At 40.0% G+C, this 17,371-nt stretch overlaps 1 protein-coding gene across 1 annotated transcript in view; it reads left to right on the forward strand.

Moving 5' to 3' along the window:
* Window positions 1–17,371, forward strand: part of LOC119961858 (titin-like) — a 408,409-nt gene that overhangs the window by 13,728 nt on the left and 377,310 nt on the right. Inside the window, 7 exon segments of the mRNA XM_038789292.1 lie at window positions 2,172–2,456; window positions 3,820–3,885; window positions 3,983–4,241; window positions 4,338–4,407; window positions 4,637–4,849; window positions 9,757–9,899; window positions 12,257–12,453. Coding sequence (XP_038645220.1) covers window positions 2,172–2,456; window positions 3,820–3,885; window positions 3,983–4,241; window positions 4,338–4,407; window positions 4,637–4,849; window positions 9,757–9,899; window positions 12,257–12,453 — 1,233 coding nt within the window.

A 17,371-nucleotide genomic window follows, 5' to 3' on the forward strand; every position in this document is an offset into this window, starting at 1 on the left:
AAAACGTTTATGACATTGATGTTAAATAGACAGGTCTATAAAATGAGGTACTTGATAATAAAAATGAAGTATATATAGCTACAGAAATTGGGAACGTAAAATCTATGTACTTTGTTTAAGGGAAATACTTCTCTATTGTAATTCCCACCATGTAAGAAAGGTCAGTGGATGTACTGTGCATGCATTGAGACAAGTGTATAACTAAGTACAATGCCTTCTAATGGAATAAGCCTGGATATTGAAGTGGATATTGACATTGGTAACTATTGACGCACATATTGGTAACACTAAAGTGGAAATTCCATTAGATCCAATTTCAGGCCTGAAAGAGAGGTCCCAAATTAGACCTTGGAAATCAGTAATGTTATCTAGGAAAATTGTTGGCTCTTAGTCTGCCTCCACAGGTAGCTTACCCCATTTTAAAAAAGATAGTAAGTCTTGACGAGGGTGGAAGGAGGTGGCAGGGAAGGAGGGTTAGAGTGACAATAAAGGAGGGGGTACAATTGCTTTCACTGTTAAGTTCCACAGGAACTCGTTTTGCTTTTTTTATTACTTTTTTTGGGGGGTGGGGGGGGGAAGAGTCTAGTGTGATGCAGGCTTAGCTCCAACGTCACACAATTTCCAAGACAGACCTAAAGGGTGTTTGACCCCTCATTTATATATTTAAGGGGCCTAATTGTTGTCTTAGGCATTGTGCTTATGATTAAGGTCCAACCCAGTATTATGGCATTTGTCTTTCAGGCATATCTTGGGTGTTGGATTTGTTCTTGAAATTAGTCTTTGTGCTTGTTTTTCACCACTAATGTCTACCCCACTGTTCTTAGAGCTAGATTGGCTAGATTATATGTCATGATAAAACATAAATAGTGGATATTGTTATCATTTACATTACGGGAAACATTTTTTATAATCCAACCACATGAGACATTTTAGAAATCAGTTACAGATACTATAATTAATAAGGGAGCATGCAGAGTCTAATTTAACTGAGATGGCAGATATCATACCTCAAGCTATTTTTGACAAGTATTAAACCACTTATATTCAAGGTTCCTATTACCTTGCCATATAGTATAATCATTTTTAAAGTTTATGAATGATTGAAAAAGTATTTTTCTATATTGGCTCAGAATTTGCTTGGAAAGTTAAGGCAATATTAATGTGCTCCCACTTATTAATTTAGTGTGTTATTGGTGGTGGGGAAGAGCTAGCAAGTTGCGAATCACCACAAATTGTTGAACAATTTGCATTGCTCAACCATTAGCCTTGTGTAAATGGGATCTACTCCATCAATCACCCCCCTGAGTTTCCAGAAAGTGCTGCATTATTTGCACAATTTAGCCATTTACATTTACTGCATGATGTTAGGGCTGACATTTGATGATGTAAGGATCCTTTTCCATTTCGCCATTTAATTTCCTGCAATGCAACTTAACCTTTCCAGGCCAGAAAAGAAACAATTGAAACTTTGCAGTCATTCCTGCATTTTTTCTCTCTCTCTCTCTCTCTCTCTATCCAATTTTTCTCTCTATTTTTCTTTCTGTAGCTAATTTGATTGTAATTCAATCTATTTCCTTTTCCGCCATGAGCTCTGTTTCTTTCTCCCATTGGTTGAGGAAATTGAGTGTTGGTCCTGACCTTCAGTAAGCTCCTCGATGCATGTTGACATCATCCCGTCATTATCACTTTGCATTTCTAGCAGTTTGTAGCGAAAAGTATTTTTGGGCTGAAGGGTTGGCAAAAAATAAATATATGGGGCATACTGTGAGATGTTGCACACAGCAAATTCTGGGCCACATTGCATTTTAGCTTTATTTGTTTGTCATTCGTTTTACCTTCTCACAGTACATTTTGTTAATCTTCATCATTTATACTAATAATTTAATTTTTAACAGTGATAGAGAATTAACTGAAGATCTTGAAACCTAACCCTAACTGTTTGTACGCGGCTGTTTGGATCTGCCTTTCACTATTACCTCAATGCTTTCTAAACCATGAGATCCTTTCCCCCTATTGATCATTTTTATTTTCATTCTCGTACAATGTTTTCCAAAAAGACCATCTAATTCAGCTAACCTAATAATCCAATCCACTCCTGTCATGTGACCAGTCATTAAAACAATTATAGTGATTTGTAAATTATGTAACTTTATTCTTCTTGGCTTGGTTAGGTTTCTATAGCAGGAACTGCCATTGTTACTCTGGAAAAAGAGTTGTCTGCATCTTCTACTGTGAAGGTTACCAAGCCAGTGAAACGTCCTGTGTTAAAAGAGGCCAGAATTGTGACGGAGGAGAGTGTCTTTCCCCAGCCTCACTTTAGAGAAAGAACAGATGTATATGAGACACGGTTTGATACTGAGATGCACAGGCATCTAGGTTTAAGTATTTCAGGCTCACTTGAAGCTGATTTTGATGTTGAACATGAGGAAGATCAATACGAAGCAGAAGACGAGCAGGTTTGTTAATTACCCAGTAGTGTGCCCTAAATATGCTAACTTTGTGTGTTTCCCACAAATTAACAGTAGTAAATAGTGCAAAACATTTTGTTCCTGATCAAAAACACCGCTAATATTTTCATCATGCCCCTCTCTCATGTGAAACTGTTTAGTGCAATATAACATCTTGACTCTTTATTATGAGAATAAGAACTCAATGGTGTGACAGCTTGAAGAATTGAGTCCACTGTAGGAACCTCGTTCCCACTTTTCTATCTGATGCGCGACACTCCAAAATCTAATACGAAAGCACAACATTGTGATTGCTGAAAATCTGAAATAAAAAGAGAAAATGCGAAAAGTACTCAGCAGGTCAGGCAGGCACAATTCATCGGCCACGTCGCGCCCAACTTGGTGTTGGAATGTGGCTGTTGAATCACGTGAGAAGACTCTCGCGAGATCTGCAACAATTGAAATGCCTAACGAGATTTACCAAAATTTTGCGAGATGTCATGATCTGGATTTCGCCCTCACTGGGCGTGTTCCAGATCTTCATATTTAATGAGCCATATGCGTTTGCAGGATTCTCCTGGCACCTGGCACCTAATGGACACGTGTGGGAGACCTCGCCAGGGCGCCATTTAGTGTTGGTTTCCATAACGTGGACCAGTTGTATTGGTAGCTGAGAGGGGGTTCCCAGGCCATTAGAGACCCCTGGGAGGTCATGGACAGCGCAGTGTGGTACCCTGGCACTCCCTCTGGGACCTGGGAACTTTGACTTCTTCCTCCCCCCCAGACTGCAAGGGTGGTGGTGGTGCCAGGCTGGCAGTGCCAAGGTGCCCAGGTGCCAAGTTGGCACTGCCAGAGATTGGGCCTTACCAGGTGGAGTGGAGGTATCGGGGTATTCCCAGAGGTGGGGGTGGGGTTGCTGAAAGGGGATTGGTGAGAGTTTGGGGCAGCCAGATAAAATGGCACTCAATTTGCAGACAGCCTTTCCTGCTGGGCTCAACAGCAGGAAATTACTCAAGTGTGACCTCGGCGGAAAGAAACTCCGTGAGACGGAAAAACAGAAAAGCTGGTGCCGAGAAGCATCGCGCTAAGTTCGCCCAAAACCGGGCATAGGTTTTACCTGTTTGATCGTGCCCAGTGTTTCAGGTTGATGGCTTTTAGTCGGTACCGGAAACGTTAGAGAGGTAACAGGGTTTCCTCCAGTGCAGAGATAAGGAAAGAGGGCTAAGTAGAAGAATATAAAGGGAGAACTATAATTGTATGGAATGTATGGAGATTAAATGACAAAAGCGAAAGTGAATTCCCCTTATCTGTTTGACAAGTTGTCAAAGAGGGTCTCTTTTCTTACTCACTACTTTGCTATCTGTTTTTCCAGGTCGCAGAACCAGTTGCTCTACCAATTCCAACAGTGGTTCCACTTACCCCACCAAGTTTTGTATCTGTAAGTAATTGATTCACTTGAAAACAGATTTTAAGTAGACAATTTTCACATTGTAGTCTTTATATTCATCAATTTAATTGGACCATACTTTTTGTAGGGCTTGAAGAACATCACTGTAGTCGAAGGCGAATCTGTGACCCTATCGTGTGAAATCACAGCATACCCTATCCCAACCGTGATGTGGTTCAGAGAAGATTACCACATTGAAAGTTCCATTGATTTCCATATAACCTTTGAAAAAGGCATTTCTAGTTTAACAATCAGGGAGGCCTTCGCAGAGGATAGCGGCCGCTTTACCTGTACAGCCACCAATGATGCTGGTACTGCTAGCAGTTCATGTTATCTTCTTGTTCAAGGTGCGTAATTTAGTAACATTAACAAAGATGATCAAAAATTGACAAATTATTATTGTAAGGCACTGTTAAGATAAATTATTGTTTGTGCTTCTATAGTGTCAGAAGAGATTGAGAGCAGAGAAGAAACCTTTGCTGTATCAGAACAAGCTGTCTCTGAAAGGAAACGGTATTTACAATCTTTAGATATTACTGTTAAAAACAATTAATCAAATTTATTGTTTTTTTATTGCTGATATTTTCTTTTTTTTTTTCCATATTAAGATATTCTTAGATCTTTTCTCTGTGTATTTAACGTGTTGTAACATAAACAATATAACGATATATGCCAACACAGATTAAAACTAAGTCGGCCATAATGATCTACTAAATCAATCTCATTATTTGTTTATTTCCAGAGTTGAAATGAAAGTCGAAACTCTATCAGGAACAAGTACTACCCCTGAGTCAGTGGAAGATGGCATAGGAGTTGCTCCTTTCTTCATCAGGAAACCAATAGTACAGAAACTAATTGAAGGTGGAAGTGTCATTTTTGATTGTCAGATTGGAGGCACCCCTAAACCTCATGTTTACTGGAAAAAGGCTGGAATTCCATTGACAACTGGATACAGGTATAATATTCTGTTAAAAGACACTTGGATCCTCATGTGGAGCCATTTATACTAAATGACAGCTGACTACAATCATTTTCCATTGTTTTACTGCAATATTGACAGAATTAAGAAAACAACAGTTGTGTAGCTAAGTGATTGCATTTATATCTAAAACAAAATAAAGTATTAAAACACAGTAGGTGTGATTCTGTGTTTGACCAAGTGCAACTTGGGAGTTAGTGTTACAATATTGTAACCTCTGAATTGTGTTCATTGTGAGGTTGAATTTACAAATGTAATGTTTCTGTAGCCTAGTGCATGTTCTTGGGAGCCAGAGACAATGAATGAATGAATGACAAGTCAGTGTCCATTGTTTATGTACTGGGATAGGTTTCAGAAAGCTTACAAGTTATTCTAACATTGCATAGATCATTGATGAACCCATATGCAAATTGTAATGCTAGTTACACACTAATATTTTTTAAAATGTTGATGAATCCCTGCTGGCCCAGCAAAGGCCATGTATATCTCAGTCATATAAATTGAGAGGGTTACAGTTTTGAATCCTGGGGCCGGACCTATGTGAAGGAAAAGGAAAGCATGAGTCAGGAAAGTTCCCGACTCCACAAATCCATCTCTGTTAAGCAGGCCCCTGCGCATCATATTTCTGACCCAGGGAGGCAGGGTGGGATGGAGGCAGCAATGGAGGGGAGCAGATGACAAGGCTGGCAGACTAAGGCCCACCTCCATTTACTGGGACATGGGCCCAATTGTAATCATGACTGTAAGGTCCTCACGTCCTCACAAAACCCCATCCACATCCATTTCCCCTCATATTTTGCATGATCCCTCCATGCCCCCATTGCTTCCTTTACACTTCATCCCACTCATCTCCCGATGCCCTTTTCATGGCCCCCATGCATCCTCCATACCCACTTTCCAGTATTCACTATGTACAGAATGATGAGAAATTGAATAATCCGGAAGCCTCTGAAATTCTCATGAAACCTACACAGTATAGAACATAGAACATCGAACATAGAACAGTACAGCACAGAACAGGCCCTTCGGCCCTCGATGTTGTGCCGAGCAATGACCACCCCACTCAAACCCACGTATCCACCCTATACCCGTAACCCAACAACCCCCCCTTAACGTTACGTTTTAGGACACTACGGGCAATTTAGCATGGCCAATCCACCTAACCCGCACATCTTTGGACTGTGGGAGGAAACCGGAGCACCCGGAGGAAACCCACGCACACACGGGGAGGACGTGCAGACTCCGCACAGACAGTGACCCAGCCGGGAACCAAACCTGGGACCCTGGAGCTGTGAAACATTTACGCTAACCACCATGCTACCGTGCTGCCCCGTAAACGTGAAGTTTTGGAAAATCTACTCTGAAAGAAACTGCTCAGCTTACAACTTCAAAAAAAGTGTCAATTAATCGCATTGTGTGAACATTGTCTACTAAGCTAAGTGAATTAGCTATGTTTGGAGCTCAGCTACACTTTCAGAATGAGTGCATCTGGCTATTGCATCCATAGATATCCAAAGAAGCAGTGAAAGCAGAATGTTTTTCAAGGTGACCTCATTATGAATGTTTGGCCGAGCTCCAAGAATGCCTCATCCAATTAGCTCAGCAGACATTGTTTATAGGGCTGCAGAAGGGAGCAATATCTCTGTTTGAATTACATATTCATTACTTTATAATAACCAGATATTACTTTGAAGTGTTTTTTTAGTGCCTGTGTGTTTATTTACACAAGATTAAGAAGTGTGTACAGGATAATAGCTTTGTGTCATTGATACTGTGAATGGCTGTGATTGATTTATGGCGTGTGAGAAGTGAAGAAAGGCAATGCAATTCAATGAGAACATTGCATGGCTGTCTTTTTGGTTCCTGACTCAGAACTAGGATGCCCCCATTGTTCACAACTTCTCTAAACAGACAAGAACCACATGTCTCAGAACAGGCCCAAACCCATCAAAATTGTGTTTGTGTGGGTGGGGAGGGTTTGAAATGCCCACTCTACATTGGAGCCAGAAACAGTAGGATTTCTGTGAATGAGCTCACTACCAACAGACCAATCGCGTTCTGGCAAAAATCACCAGATATCAGAACAGGGCCAGGAATTCCAGAACTGGGACCCACCTGGCATTTTGAAAGGCCTTCTGACTCAGCCCAAATCCACACAATCTTGGTCCTGGTCCGTGCTGGGTTAGTTGGTCTCAGTGGCCCAGGTTTTCTCCACAGAGGCGGATAATTAAACTTGCTGATTCGGCAAATCCACCTCGATTTTCAAAAAAACCCATCAGACCCAATTTGCAGTGGGAGGTGAGGGCAGAATAGATTGAGGCCTGATGCCCCTGGAAGCAGACTGGAGGTGGCTATTAAAAGACCCATCTTGGTTGATCAGCATTTTGTCCCAGTTGTTTGCTTACATTCAAGGCCCTTACTCTTCATACTCCATCACCCCATCCACCTACTCTGCATGCCACCTCTATGCCTCCCAAACTTGCTCCATCCCAACTTGGGACCACATCCCAAACTCATGTCCTCCATGCTGACTCATAGCACTCCCATGCCCATTAACCCAGCATATACACCGTGCAGTACAAATGAATCCTGTAATGGCAATTTTATCTGTGAAACTGCTTTAAAAATCATTTATAATTTTCTTTTTAAAATCTGCTGGTGTTACAACCCTATAAAAGTGTCAAACAATCAGACCTTTGAAGTATCAGTAATAGAAGTTAATAATCACTTGACACTTTTCTAATTTGTGCAAGTAGACAATGAGATATGGACAAAAGAGCTCACAAAAATAGCTTATTATAATATAAAACTATCAATCAGCAACTTTTTCTCTTCTCTGCACTATGTCAACAGAGTTATCCTTTTATGCTACTCTGGGCTCTCTGCCGATCATGCTTGGCCTGGAGGCTATGAGGGCCATAGAAATGCCATGGTGTCTTGGTGAAGGACATGAATTGGCATGGACAGGGATTTTGAAGGCAGGTGGAGGGCTGGGGGAAACCTTTTGTACTTATCTCTCAATAGGTTCCTGAATCCAGACGATGACTACTCATCTGAGGGACCATGAGTCATGAAGATCCTGCAATTTAGTTCTGGTCACCATGTTGCAGGAGGATGTGACTAAATTTAGAGGACAGAGTGAAGATTTTAAGGATATTGCCAGAAGTGGAAGGTTTAAGCTATGAGGAAAGGTTGGGTAGGCTGGGGTTGTTTTCTTTGGAACAGAAGAGGCAGAGGGGATATTCATTTGAGTCAAACAAAATTGTGACATGTATGGGTAAAATGGATGTGACAAACTTATATCTTTAACAGAGAGGTCAATAACTAGGAGCAAGGACTTAAAGTATAAAGTATGGATTGAAGGGGAAGAATTTGGAGGAGTTCGAGGAAAATTGTTGCTAATTTTATCACCCAGTGGCTGGTGGTAACTGGAACTCACTGCCTGAAATTTCATTTTAAGCATACTTGAACATACACTTAAAGTGTAGTAACTTTGAACTCTGCAGACGAAGAGCTGGAAAATAGGATTAAGGTTCCTTGCTCTTTTTGGACTGGTACGATGGATAGAAGGGTTTCCTTCTGTGCTGTAAATTTATTTGATTCTAAGTAAGGTGAATCAAGAGGTCATTTAGGTGAAACCTCAGCATGAATCTTTGTGTTCGTGAGTTGATGGGAGAAAGTAGTATACTCGAGAATGCTTCAGAGTCATTCACAGCACGAGGAAGGGACCAGTATGACCTGAGGTGAATCCAGCTGAGGAAGGAGCAGTGCTCTGAAAGCTAGTGTTTGAAACAAACCTGTTGGACTTTAACCTGGTGTTGTAAGACTTCCTACTATGCTCACCCCAGTCCAACGCTGGCATCGCCACATCTTGATTAACTTTATCATAAAAGAATTGGATAAATGTTGGGGATGAGATTGAAAAGGAAAGGAAGAGATACCAACAGAGATCATCAATTTCTCCATGGAATTCAGAGGCTTCTGCGTTGCTTTGAACAAAAAAAAAGTCATTTTTTTTAAAGCAATCGACCCAAAGTTGAATCCTGTAAACGTGCACAAAACTAGATCTGCATGCATTTGCTTATCTTTGGATGATAGCGAGTAATTTTCCAAAACTTATTGTTCAGAAGATTAATTGGTTAATTAGAATGTATAGCTTGGATTTTCCACCCCCGTCATGGAGAGATCCACTGCAGAGGATGCAGCAGGCTACCCAAAAGTCCATTGACTTTTGGCAGGACCGAAGATCCCAGCAGTGAGCGGGGCTGGAAAATCCCTACAAAAGTATAGCTTTTATACTGGCTGTGGAAGTAATGCCTTTATGTTGTTCAAGTAGCTAATGCTGCACTAAGAACATGTCTGAATGTAAGTGAAATTAAATGTTTCATGGGATATGATGCTTCTTGCTGACTTTACAGTATTTACAGTTTTGTACTTCATTCTTACTTTGGTTCCTGCATTCTTGGGATCAATGAAGGTCAAGTGAAGGAAGGCAAAGCTACATACAGTAATAATGAAAATACAATTTGATTTATTTTCTGGAATTTTGCTCGAGTTATCTTTCAAGGCATGGGGCCCTTTGTAGAAAACAAATGCAAAATACTGTGGATGCTGGAAATCTGGAATAAAAATAAAAAATGTTGGAAATATTCAGCATCTGTGGAAAGAGTTACAGAATGTTGCGGGTCTGTGAATTTTCATCACGGAACCAGATGATTGATTAGGTTGAGTACAGCCTGTGATATCATATATTCTATGTATTCTTTGGAAGGAGTGAGTGGAATAGCATTTTCTTGTTTCAGGTTTCTTACATGTTCATCAAGATTTTTCTTTGTTTGGATTTTTTTGAGTTTTTATGCTATATGTATGTTATTCCTATATAGATACAAAGTGAGCTACAACAAGGAATTGGGAGAATGCAAACTTGTGATCTCCATGACTTTCGCTGATGACGCGGGTGAATATTCCATTGTTGTTCGGAACCAACATGGAGAAATTTATGCATCAACCCAACTGCTGGAGGAAGGTAGGGAGCCATTCAAATAATAGTTAAGATAGCTGTTTTCTGCAACAACTAAATCTGCATCATTGAAGTGATATTTAATTACTATGATCAAGTTATTTTTGAAATGAAAACATCTTTGTTTAGGTAATGATTAAATCAGTGACTTAGTAAATTAGCTTTAAAAGTTTGATTACTGCCTGCAGTGATAATTGTGATATGTACATAGAACAATAACATTTTACAGCATAGAAGGAAGGCATTTAGCCCATCACATATTATCTGCAATATCTAACCACTTAGTCTAATTTCCCTGTCCATACTCGCTATTTTTATTTTTTTTGGAGGGGGGGGGGTGTTTATCCCTTATGATTCTACTTCAAACACTATTTCTGGTTGAAATTGCTAACAGCAGGGCAGCACGGTGGCGCAGTCGGTTAGCCTTGTTGCCTCACGGCACCAAGGTCCCAGGTTCGATCCCGGCTCTGGGTCACTGTCCATGTGGAGTTTGCACATTCTCCCCGTGTTTGCGTGGGTTTCACCCCCACAACCCAAAGATGTGCAGGTTAGGTGGATTGGCCACGCTAAATTGCCCCTTAATTGGAAAAAATGAATTGGGCACTCTAAATTTATTTAAAAATAAGAAATTGCTAACAACCATCTGTCAAAAAAGTTTTAACCTCGCATTAACAGTTTGTTGCTTTCAAAGAGCTGACACAGGACTGAAGGGGCCAATGGCCTCTTTCTGGGCTCCAAGATTCTATTGGCACTCCTAGATTCTGTCAGCATGAAAACTGTATTGGTAGTGACCTTTGTTTTGGTGCTATGATTACTGTTTGGGGTACAAATTGGCATCTGTAGCACAATTGCATTGTTTCAGGGTGAGTCACACCGATACCATAGCGTGGAGGAATTAGCAAGGATTCAGTGAAGAATTTCTGGAAGTAAACCAACAGGGCTATTTTGGAACTCAACCCTCCAGCTACTGCACGCACATTTCTTTGTGTGCGCCACATGTCTACTTTGCCTTGCACCACAACTGAAAAGGATTCTGCTTCCTTCGTGTCCAGCTGGTGTAAGAACATAGGCAGGATCATGCATGACAATGCCGATATTATGGTAGCAGTTATCACACCTCCATTCTGCATAGTTCGCTGTGCCAACTGCATTTGAGTCAACACAACAAACCAAAGGGTGGAAACTAGATAACAAAGGCTATTTGCTACCACATGGCTGATATCACTGGCACACATACATGTGTGCAGCATACATACAATGAAAGCCATGCTGCCACATAAAATGTGAGAGAGTAAACAGTTGGTGTGTAAAATCAATGCTTCTGCTGCCTGGACCACTGCCGAGGAACCCAACAGTAATAGACAGGGCTTTGTTGTGGTCTGTTGCATGCAACACAATATCAAAATCATAGAGAGACAGTCCTTGCTATCAATGAGTTAACAAACAGCTAAGGAGCAGGAGGAGGAGAGACAGAGGAGATAGCCCTTTTCTTGCTGGGCTGGCTGTCGTGAATCCATCTTTGTGCAATGCCAGTAAACAAAACCTCAATTTCCCATTCACCAACAGACCCACACTTTCCCTTCCCTCTGTCACTGACTATCACAGCATTCACTTGACTTAATGTAAAAATAAGAGCCCACACAAAATAAACACTTAAAGCCAAATTTATAACTCAAAGCATTCCATGTTGCATATCGGGGTCAACTAATCACTCTTGTACATTCTCTTGGAGCCTGTTCCTGGTGTGCCTTTGCCTCACCTAGTGCTCCTGTGTAGTGTTATCCCGTGACTGCTGATTTTCATTGGAGGAGGTTGCAGGTGGCCTGGAAGAGCTTTTGGTCCAGCTGGGACAACACCATCCCATCATTCTGGCAGCAGTCTTAGCTTTCTGTCAGGAAATATTTTGACTACTAGTTTAGGTGCGAGAGTGGATGCTGCCTTCCTGAGCATGGACAGCAGTTTCAGGCTCAGTGGAGCTTTTCAAATTCTTTTAGCATTTTACCATTTAGTGTGTGTTTTCATCCTCTCAAATGTTTCACAATGTCATCCAATAATCATTTGCTCAAATTACAATCTGAAATTGCTAAGTGTCTTTTTCATTGTGAAACATGGTTCCTATTTTTCTATTGTTTGCAAATGTCCATGTGCGTCTTCCATGTAAGTCTATCTGCTAGAGAGAGACAAGAACAGTGATCTTAATACTGATATCAGAGCAGTACCACAGTTTATATCCCTCCAGCCCAAGTAGGAGATAATTTAAGTTTAACCTTATTTGTTTAATTCATTGTATTAATTTCCCATTTTAATAACTCAAGAGGTCTTTAGTAGCTTGCTTTTCTAATTCTGATGTAATTTCTTTTTAGCTGATTATGAGCTTTATATGAAGGAACACCAGGTGGTGACAGAGCGGACAGAATTAATAACAGAGTATGTCCAAGAACCCAAAATTGCAGATGTAGCACCAACAATTTTTATGACCGAGTACGAAAAAGAACAAGCACTGATCAGGAAGAAAATGGGCAAAAGCACAATCATGTTGAAAACTATGACAGAAGAACATGTGAGTTATCTTAAAATTAGTTAACATTTCTTAAGAAATATTAGAAATGCAATGCAAAATTATAACATTTGTTTTGTAATGTGCAGAGTTAACTTGTTTTATAAGTGTTAAGGTTAAATTCAACAGTTTTCAAAATACAGCAGAGCATAACTTCCCTGATTATTGTTCACTTTTGGCCAAGATCATCTTGGAAGCTCATATTCTATTTTACTAAAGTGCAGAAATGGATGGGTGAATACAACAACAATTGATATTCACATACGTATTGTAGCGCTTCGCATGAGCATTACAAAACAATATAAGTTATTTGGTACTATGGCAAAAGATTGGTCAAAAATGTAGGGTTTATGAAGCATCTTCATAGAGCCATCTGGGACGGTGAAAGCGTTAGACAAACTTGGTAGTCACCTAAGCTGCAGAATTTTGGGAGGGGAGAGGTATGGTTAAAAAAAATCTAATTAACTGCTAATGAACCTACACTAGTAAATAAAAAGGCTTCAGAAATGGGAATAAAAAGTCTAGCTCTACTTATCTACATCCACATATACTAACATGCATACAGATTTCCATGTATTTATGTTGCAGTCTTTCCCAGAATTTCATGTTATATTCCCCATTCTGTTATGTGACAGTTTCACAAATGTATACGTCTACATGACGATTTCAAAACTGTGAATCAGTAAATAATATCAAAGGACAGAATTGAATATAGCCTACTCTATCATAATGATTATTGATTTGGTAAATTATGCATAAATCATCAGTAACTGTTGCAGGAATGCAGTATTACATCATGTTACGATCCCGGTTGACGTTAAGACTGAACGGGAAATCCCACAATGGAACCCTGGCTCAAAAGACCAAAACATTTATTTATTTTTTAATAAAACTTGGAGGATCGGAGTCACAGGACTGCTAATTAGTTTTAACAACAAAAGGAGAAAAATCATTTATTAAACATGAAAAGTTGAATTATTACACAATACGCCTTTACCCTCCCCTAAACCTAACAATTGGACCTTTTAGGATTAACACGGATTACAAAGTACATCTCATGATACAATGGTCTCATTAACACACAAAGTACCTTTTAAGTGTACCAGATTAATGTGGGAAAATACATATCTCCACTGTGAACCCCAAGTGAATGTATGTGGATGTCTCCTCAGAATCCCCCAGATGATTGACACGTGAGAGTTTCCAAACTCTACTCCCAAAAACACACTTTAGAACCTTCTCTCAGAGTAATACTGCTTTCCCTTAGTGGTTTGCATTCCAAAATCCAGGCCAGATGTTTCAAATTACACTTTTAAAAGTGGAGCAGAAGCTTTTATTAACAGTGAATCCAGTCCAGGACTTTACACCAACCCCTTTTGGATCTTTTTGGCTTGACAGTTGTGCAAACTGCTCACAATTATTTTAACTCTTGATTCCCAGACTGCATTAAAATGACATCTGCTTCTGAAGTCTGCTGTCCCACTTTAAATCTAATTATTACGATTGTATCTTTGACTCAGAACACTTTTACTCTTCCTTGAATTCTTCTGACTAATACTTTGGTCTCTGTTCACTTAACCCTGGGCTTCTTTGACACATCTGTTCATGTTTCTAGCTTCTTAACAAGCTGTTGTTCAGATCTCTGCACTTTTTTTCTTAATATTACTCCATGGTATGGCTTTTCTTCTAGCAAAGCTGAGATAGATGTTCCCTCTCTGGCCTTCTAAACCAACTGATGAGTTCAAGGCTGAAGGTTTGCCATGGACCTTTAGTATGCTTGTACCAGCTGTGAAAGTTATAGAATAGTTACAGCAAAGAAAGAAGCCCTTCAGTGCATTAAGTCCATTCAAGTTCTCTGCGAGAACAATTCAGTTAGTCTCACATCCCTCCTTTTTCCTGAAAATCCTGCATATTTTTTTAATCATCAAGTGCTTTTCCAATTCCCTTTGAAAGCCAAAATTGAATCTGCCTCTACCACCCTTTCAGACAGTACATTCCAGATCCTAACTACTCACTGGATAAAACATGTTTCTTATTTGCTCCTTGTTCTTTTGCTAGTTATCTTAAATCCACCTTTCCACCAAAGGGAATGGTTGCTCTCAGTCTACTAAGCCGGACCCTCTTGAATTTGAATACTTCCATCAAATCTCCTCCCAACTTTCTCCTTTCTGAGGAAAACAGTCTCAACTTCTCCCTGTAACTGAAGCTCCTCATCCTTGGAACTATTCTCTTAACACTTTTCTCTACCTTCAATAAAACATTTGAATTCTTCCAAAAGTACAATGTCCAGCTCTGGCCATAACACTGCAGCTGAGGCCAAACTTGTGTCTGAAAGAAGGAAAGAGAGCTAGAAATAGTAGAGAGAATTTAGGACCTAGGCCACCAATGGTGAAATGTATAAACTCGAGAATGTTCAAGAAGTCAGAATTAAATGAGTATAGGTGTCTCAGGAGGTTTCTGTGGCTGGAGGAGATTACAGAGATTGCAGGATAAGAATTTTAAAATAATGTTTTTGCTTGACTGGGAGCCAATGTAAATGAATGCACACATGGGTGATAGGTGAGCACAACGTGATGAAAGTTGGGAAACAGGCTTTTGGATGACCTTAAGTTTACAGAAAGTAAATTGTCGAAGACCAGCCAGGAGCACATTAGAATATTCATGTCTAGTAGTGACAGCACAGTGGTGCAGTGGTTAGCACTGCTGCCTCAAGGCACTGAGGTCCCAGGTTCAGTCCCGGTCCCGGGACACACCATGTGGAGTTTGCACATTCTCCCCGTGTTTGCGTGGGTCTCACCCACACAACCCAAAAGATGTGCAGTCTCGGTGGATTGGCCACGCTAAATTGCCCCTTAATTGGAAAAAAAATAATTGGGTGCTCTAAATTTATTTTAAAAAAGAATAGTCAAGTCTAGAGATAGCGAATGAGTGAATGGTGTTATTTAATATGTTCAGAGTTACTAAAACGAAATACTCATTGCCATTCACATTATTACTATTTGCATTAGTAAGGAAAGTGTGTCTTGATTAGTCATCCAACTGATCATAATAGTACTTTGTGTAACTATTTTTCTCAATATCTGTATCAATCAGAAAGAATGGGATGTGGATGTGAAACAGTCTTATGCGCACAACAATTTTGGAAACTACTTGATAGAATAGTTTACTCCTCTAAATTTTCTCACCAACAATTCTACTTGAAGAAATGGGTAGTGTTCAAGTGAGGTGAAATTAGAGTGTGGGAAACAACTAGATCAGATAGCAGACATAGTTTAGTTACCATTTTAGTCTTATACATTCAATTGCATGGATCTCCAGTGACTACTGGTGGAAGGATATAATTGCAGTCGGCTAAGTATAAGGATATTTGCCATTATAGATGGAGTGTACAAATCTATGATGGAATGATTTAATCAAAAATTACAGTGCAATTGTAAGATATTCACCACATTGTAGATATTGGTCTGCCATTGAGCCATAGAAACATATAGGGCAGAAGGACTCTATTTGGCTTATTCTGTTTCTGTAGGTTCCTTGACACAACAATAAAAATTATTTCTCATACTCTTATCCATCTGTTTCAAATGTCTATCGAGCTACTCAATAACCTGCAGTTATATTACACCTTTAATGTAAAAAGAAAATCTGCAGGACTTCACAGAAGTGGTAAAAGAGCATGCTTTGATATCAACGATGGGGTTGGTGCTGACAGGTTTAAAAGGGAGGAGACAGTACCCATGAAGAGGGAACTAGTAACAATGTCTAGTCAGAGGATCTGGATGGGGAGGGGAGTTGACAGTTTAGTAGGAATACTGTTAAGGGACTAGAATCACAGAATGGTTACTGCACAATGAGGATGCATTTGGCTATCCACAGGAGCAGCAACAGAGGGCCTATCTTCCACCTTTTCCCTGTATGGCTGCAATTTTTTTCTCTTCAGATGATCATATGTTCCTATTCTCCAACACCCCTTTTAGAATTGTATCCTTAGATTTATATGGCCTCTCCCTGTTCTTACTACCAAAATGAATCACGTTACACCACTTTGCATTAAATTTCATCTGCTAACTTTTTGCCCATTCCGCCAACCTGTCTAGGTTGTTTTAAAATTCCACACTATCCTCCACATGGTTCTCAATATTTCCAAGTTTCATATCATCCTCAAATTTTGAAATTGTGCCTGATACACGAAAGTCTAGGTCATTAATAGATATCAAGAAGAGCAAGAGTCCTACTCCATGTTTCCTGCCACTCACCCAACGTCTCATACACGTTGCCACTGTCCTTTTTATTCCATGAGCTGTAATTTTGCTCACAAGTCTTTGTGTAACATTTTATCAAATGTCCTTTGGAAGTCAATTACACCACATCAACTACATTACCCTCATCTCCCCTCTCTATTACCCCATCACTACTTGGAATCAAATAAGTAGTGGGGAGGAATTGTGTGAGAATCATTGAGTCATAGAGGTTTACAGCACGGAAACAGGTCCTTCGGCCAAACCTGTCCATGCCGCCCAATTTTTACCACTAAGCTAGTCCCAATTGCCTGCATTTGGCCCATATCCCTCTATACCAACTGTACCCATTTAACTGTCTAAATGTTTTTTAAAAGAGAAAATTGTATTCCCCTTTACTGCAGCCTCTGGCAGCTCGTTCTAGACACTCACGACCCTCTGTGTGAAAAAAATGCCTCTCTGAACTCTTTTGTATCTCTCCCCTCTCACCTTAAACTTATGCCCTTTAGTTTTAGACTCCCTTACCTTTGGGAAACGGTGTTGACTATCTACCTGATGTATGCCACTCATTATTTTATAGACCTATATAAGATCACCCCTAAGTCTCCTCCGCACCAGGGAAAACAGTCCAAGTCTATCCAGCCTCTCCTTCCATCAAGTCCCGGTAGCATCATAGTAAATAG

The sequence above is a fragment of the Scyliorhinus canicula genome, chromosome 2 (genome assembly GCF_902713615.1).
Source record: "Scyliorhinus canicula chromosome 2, sScyCan1.1, whole genome shotgun sequence".
NCBI classification, from domain to species: domain Eukaryota; kingdom Metazoa; phylum Chordata; class Chondrichthyes; order Carcharhiniformes; family Scyliorhinidae; genus Scyliorhinus; species Scyliorhinus canicula.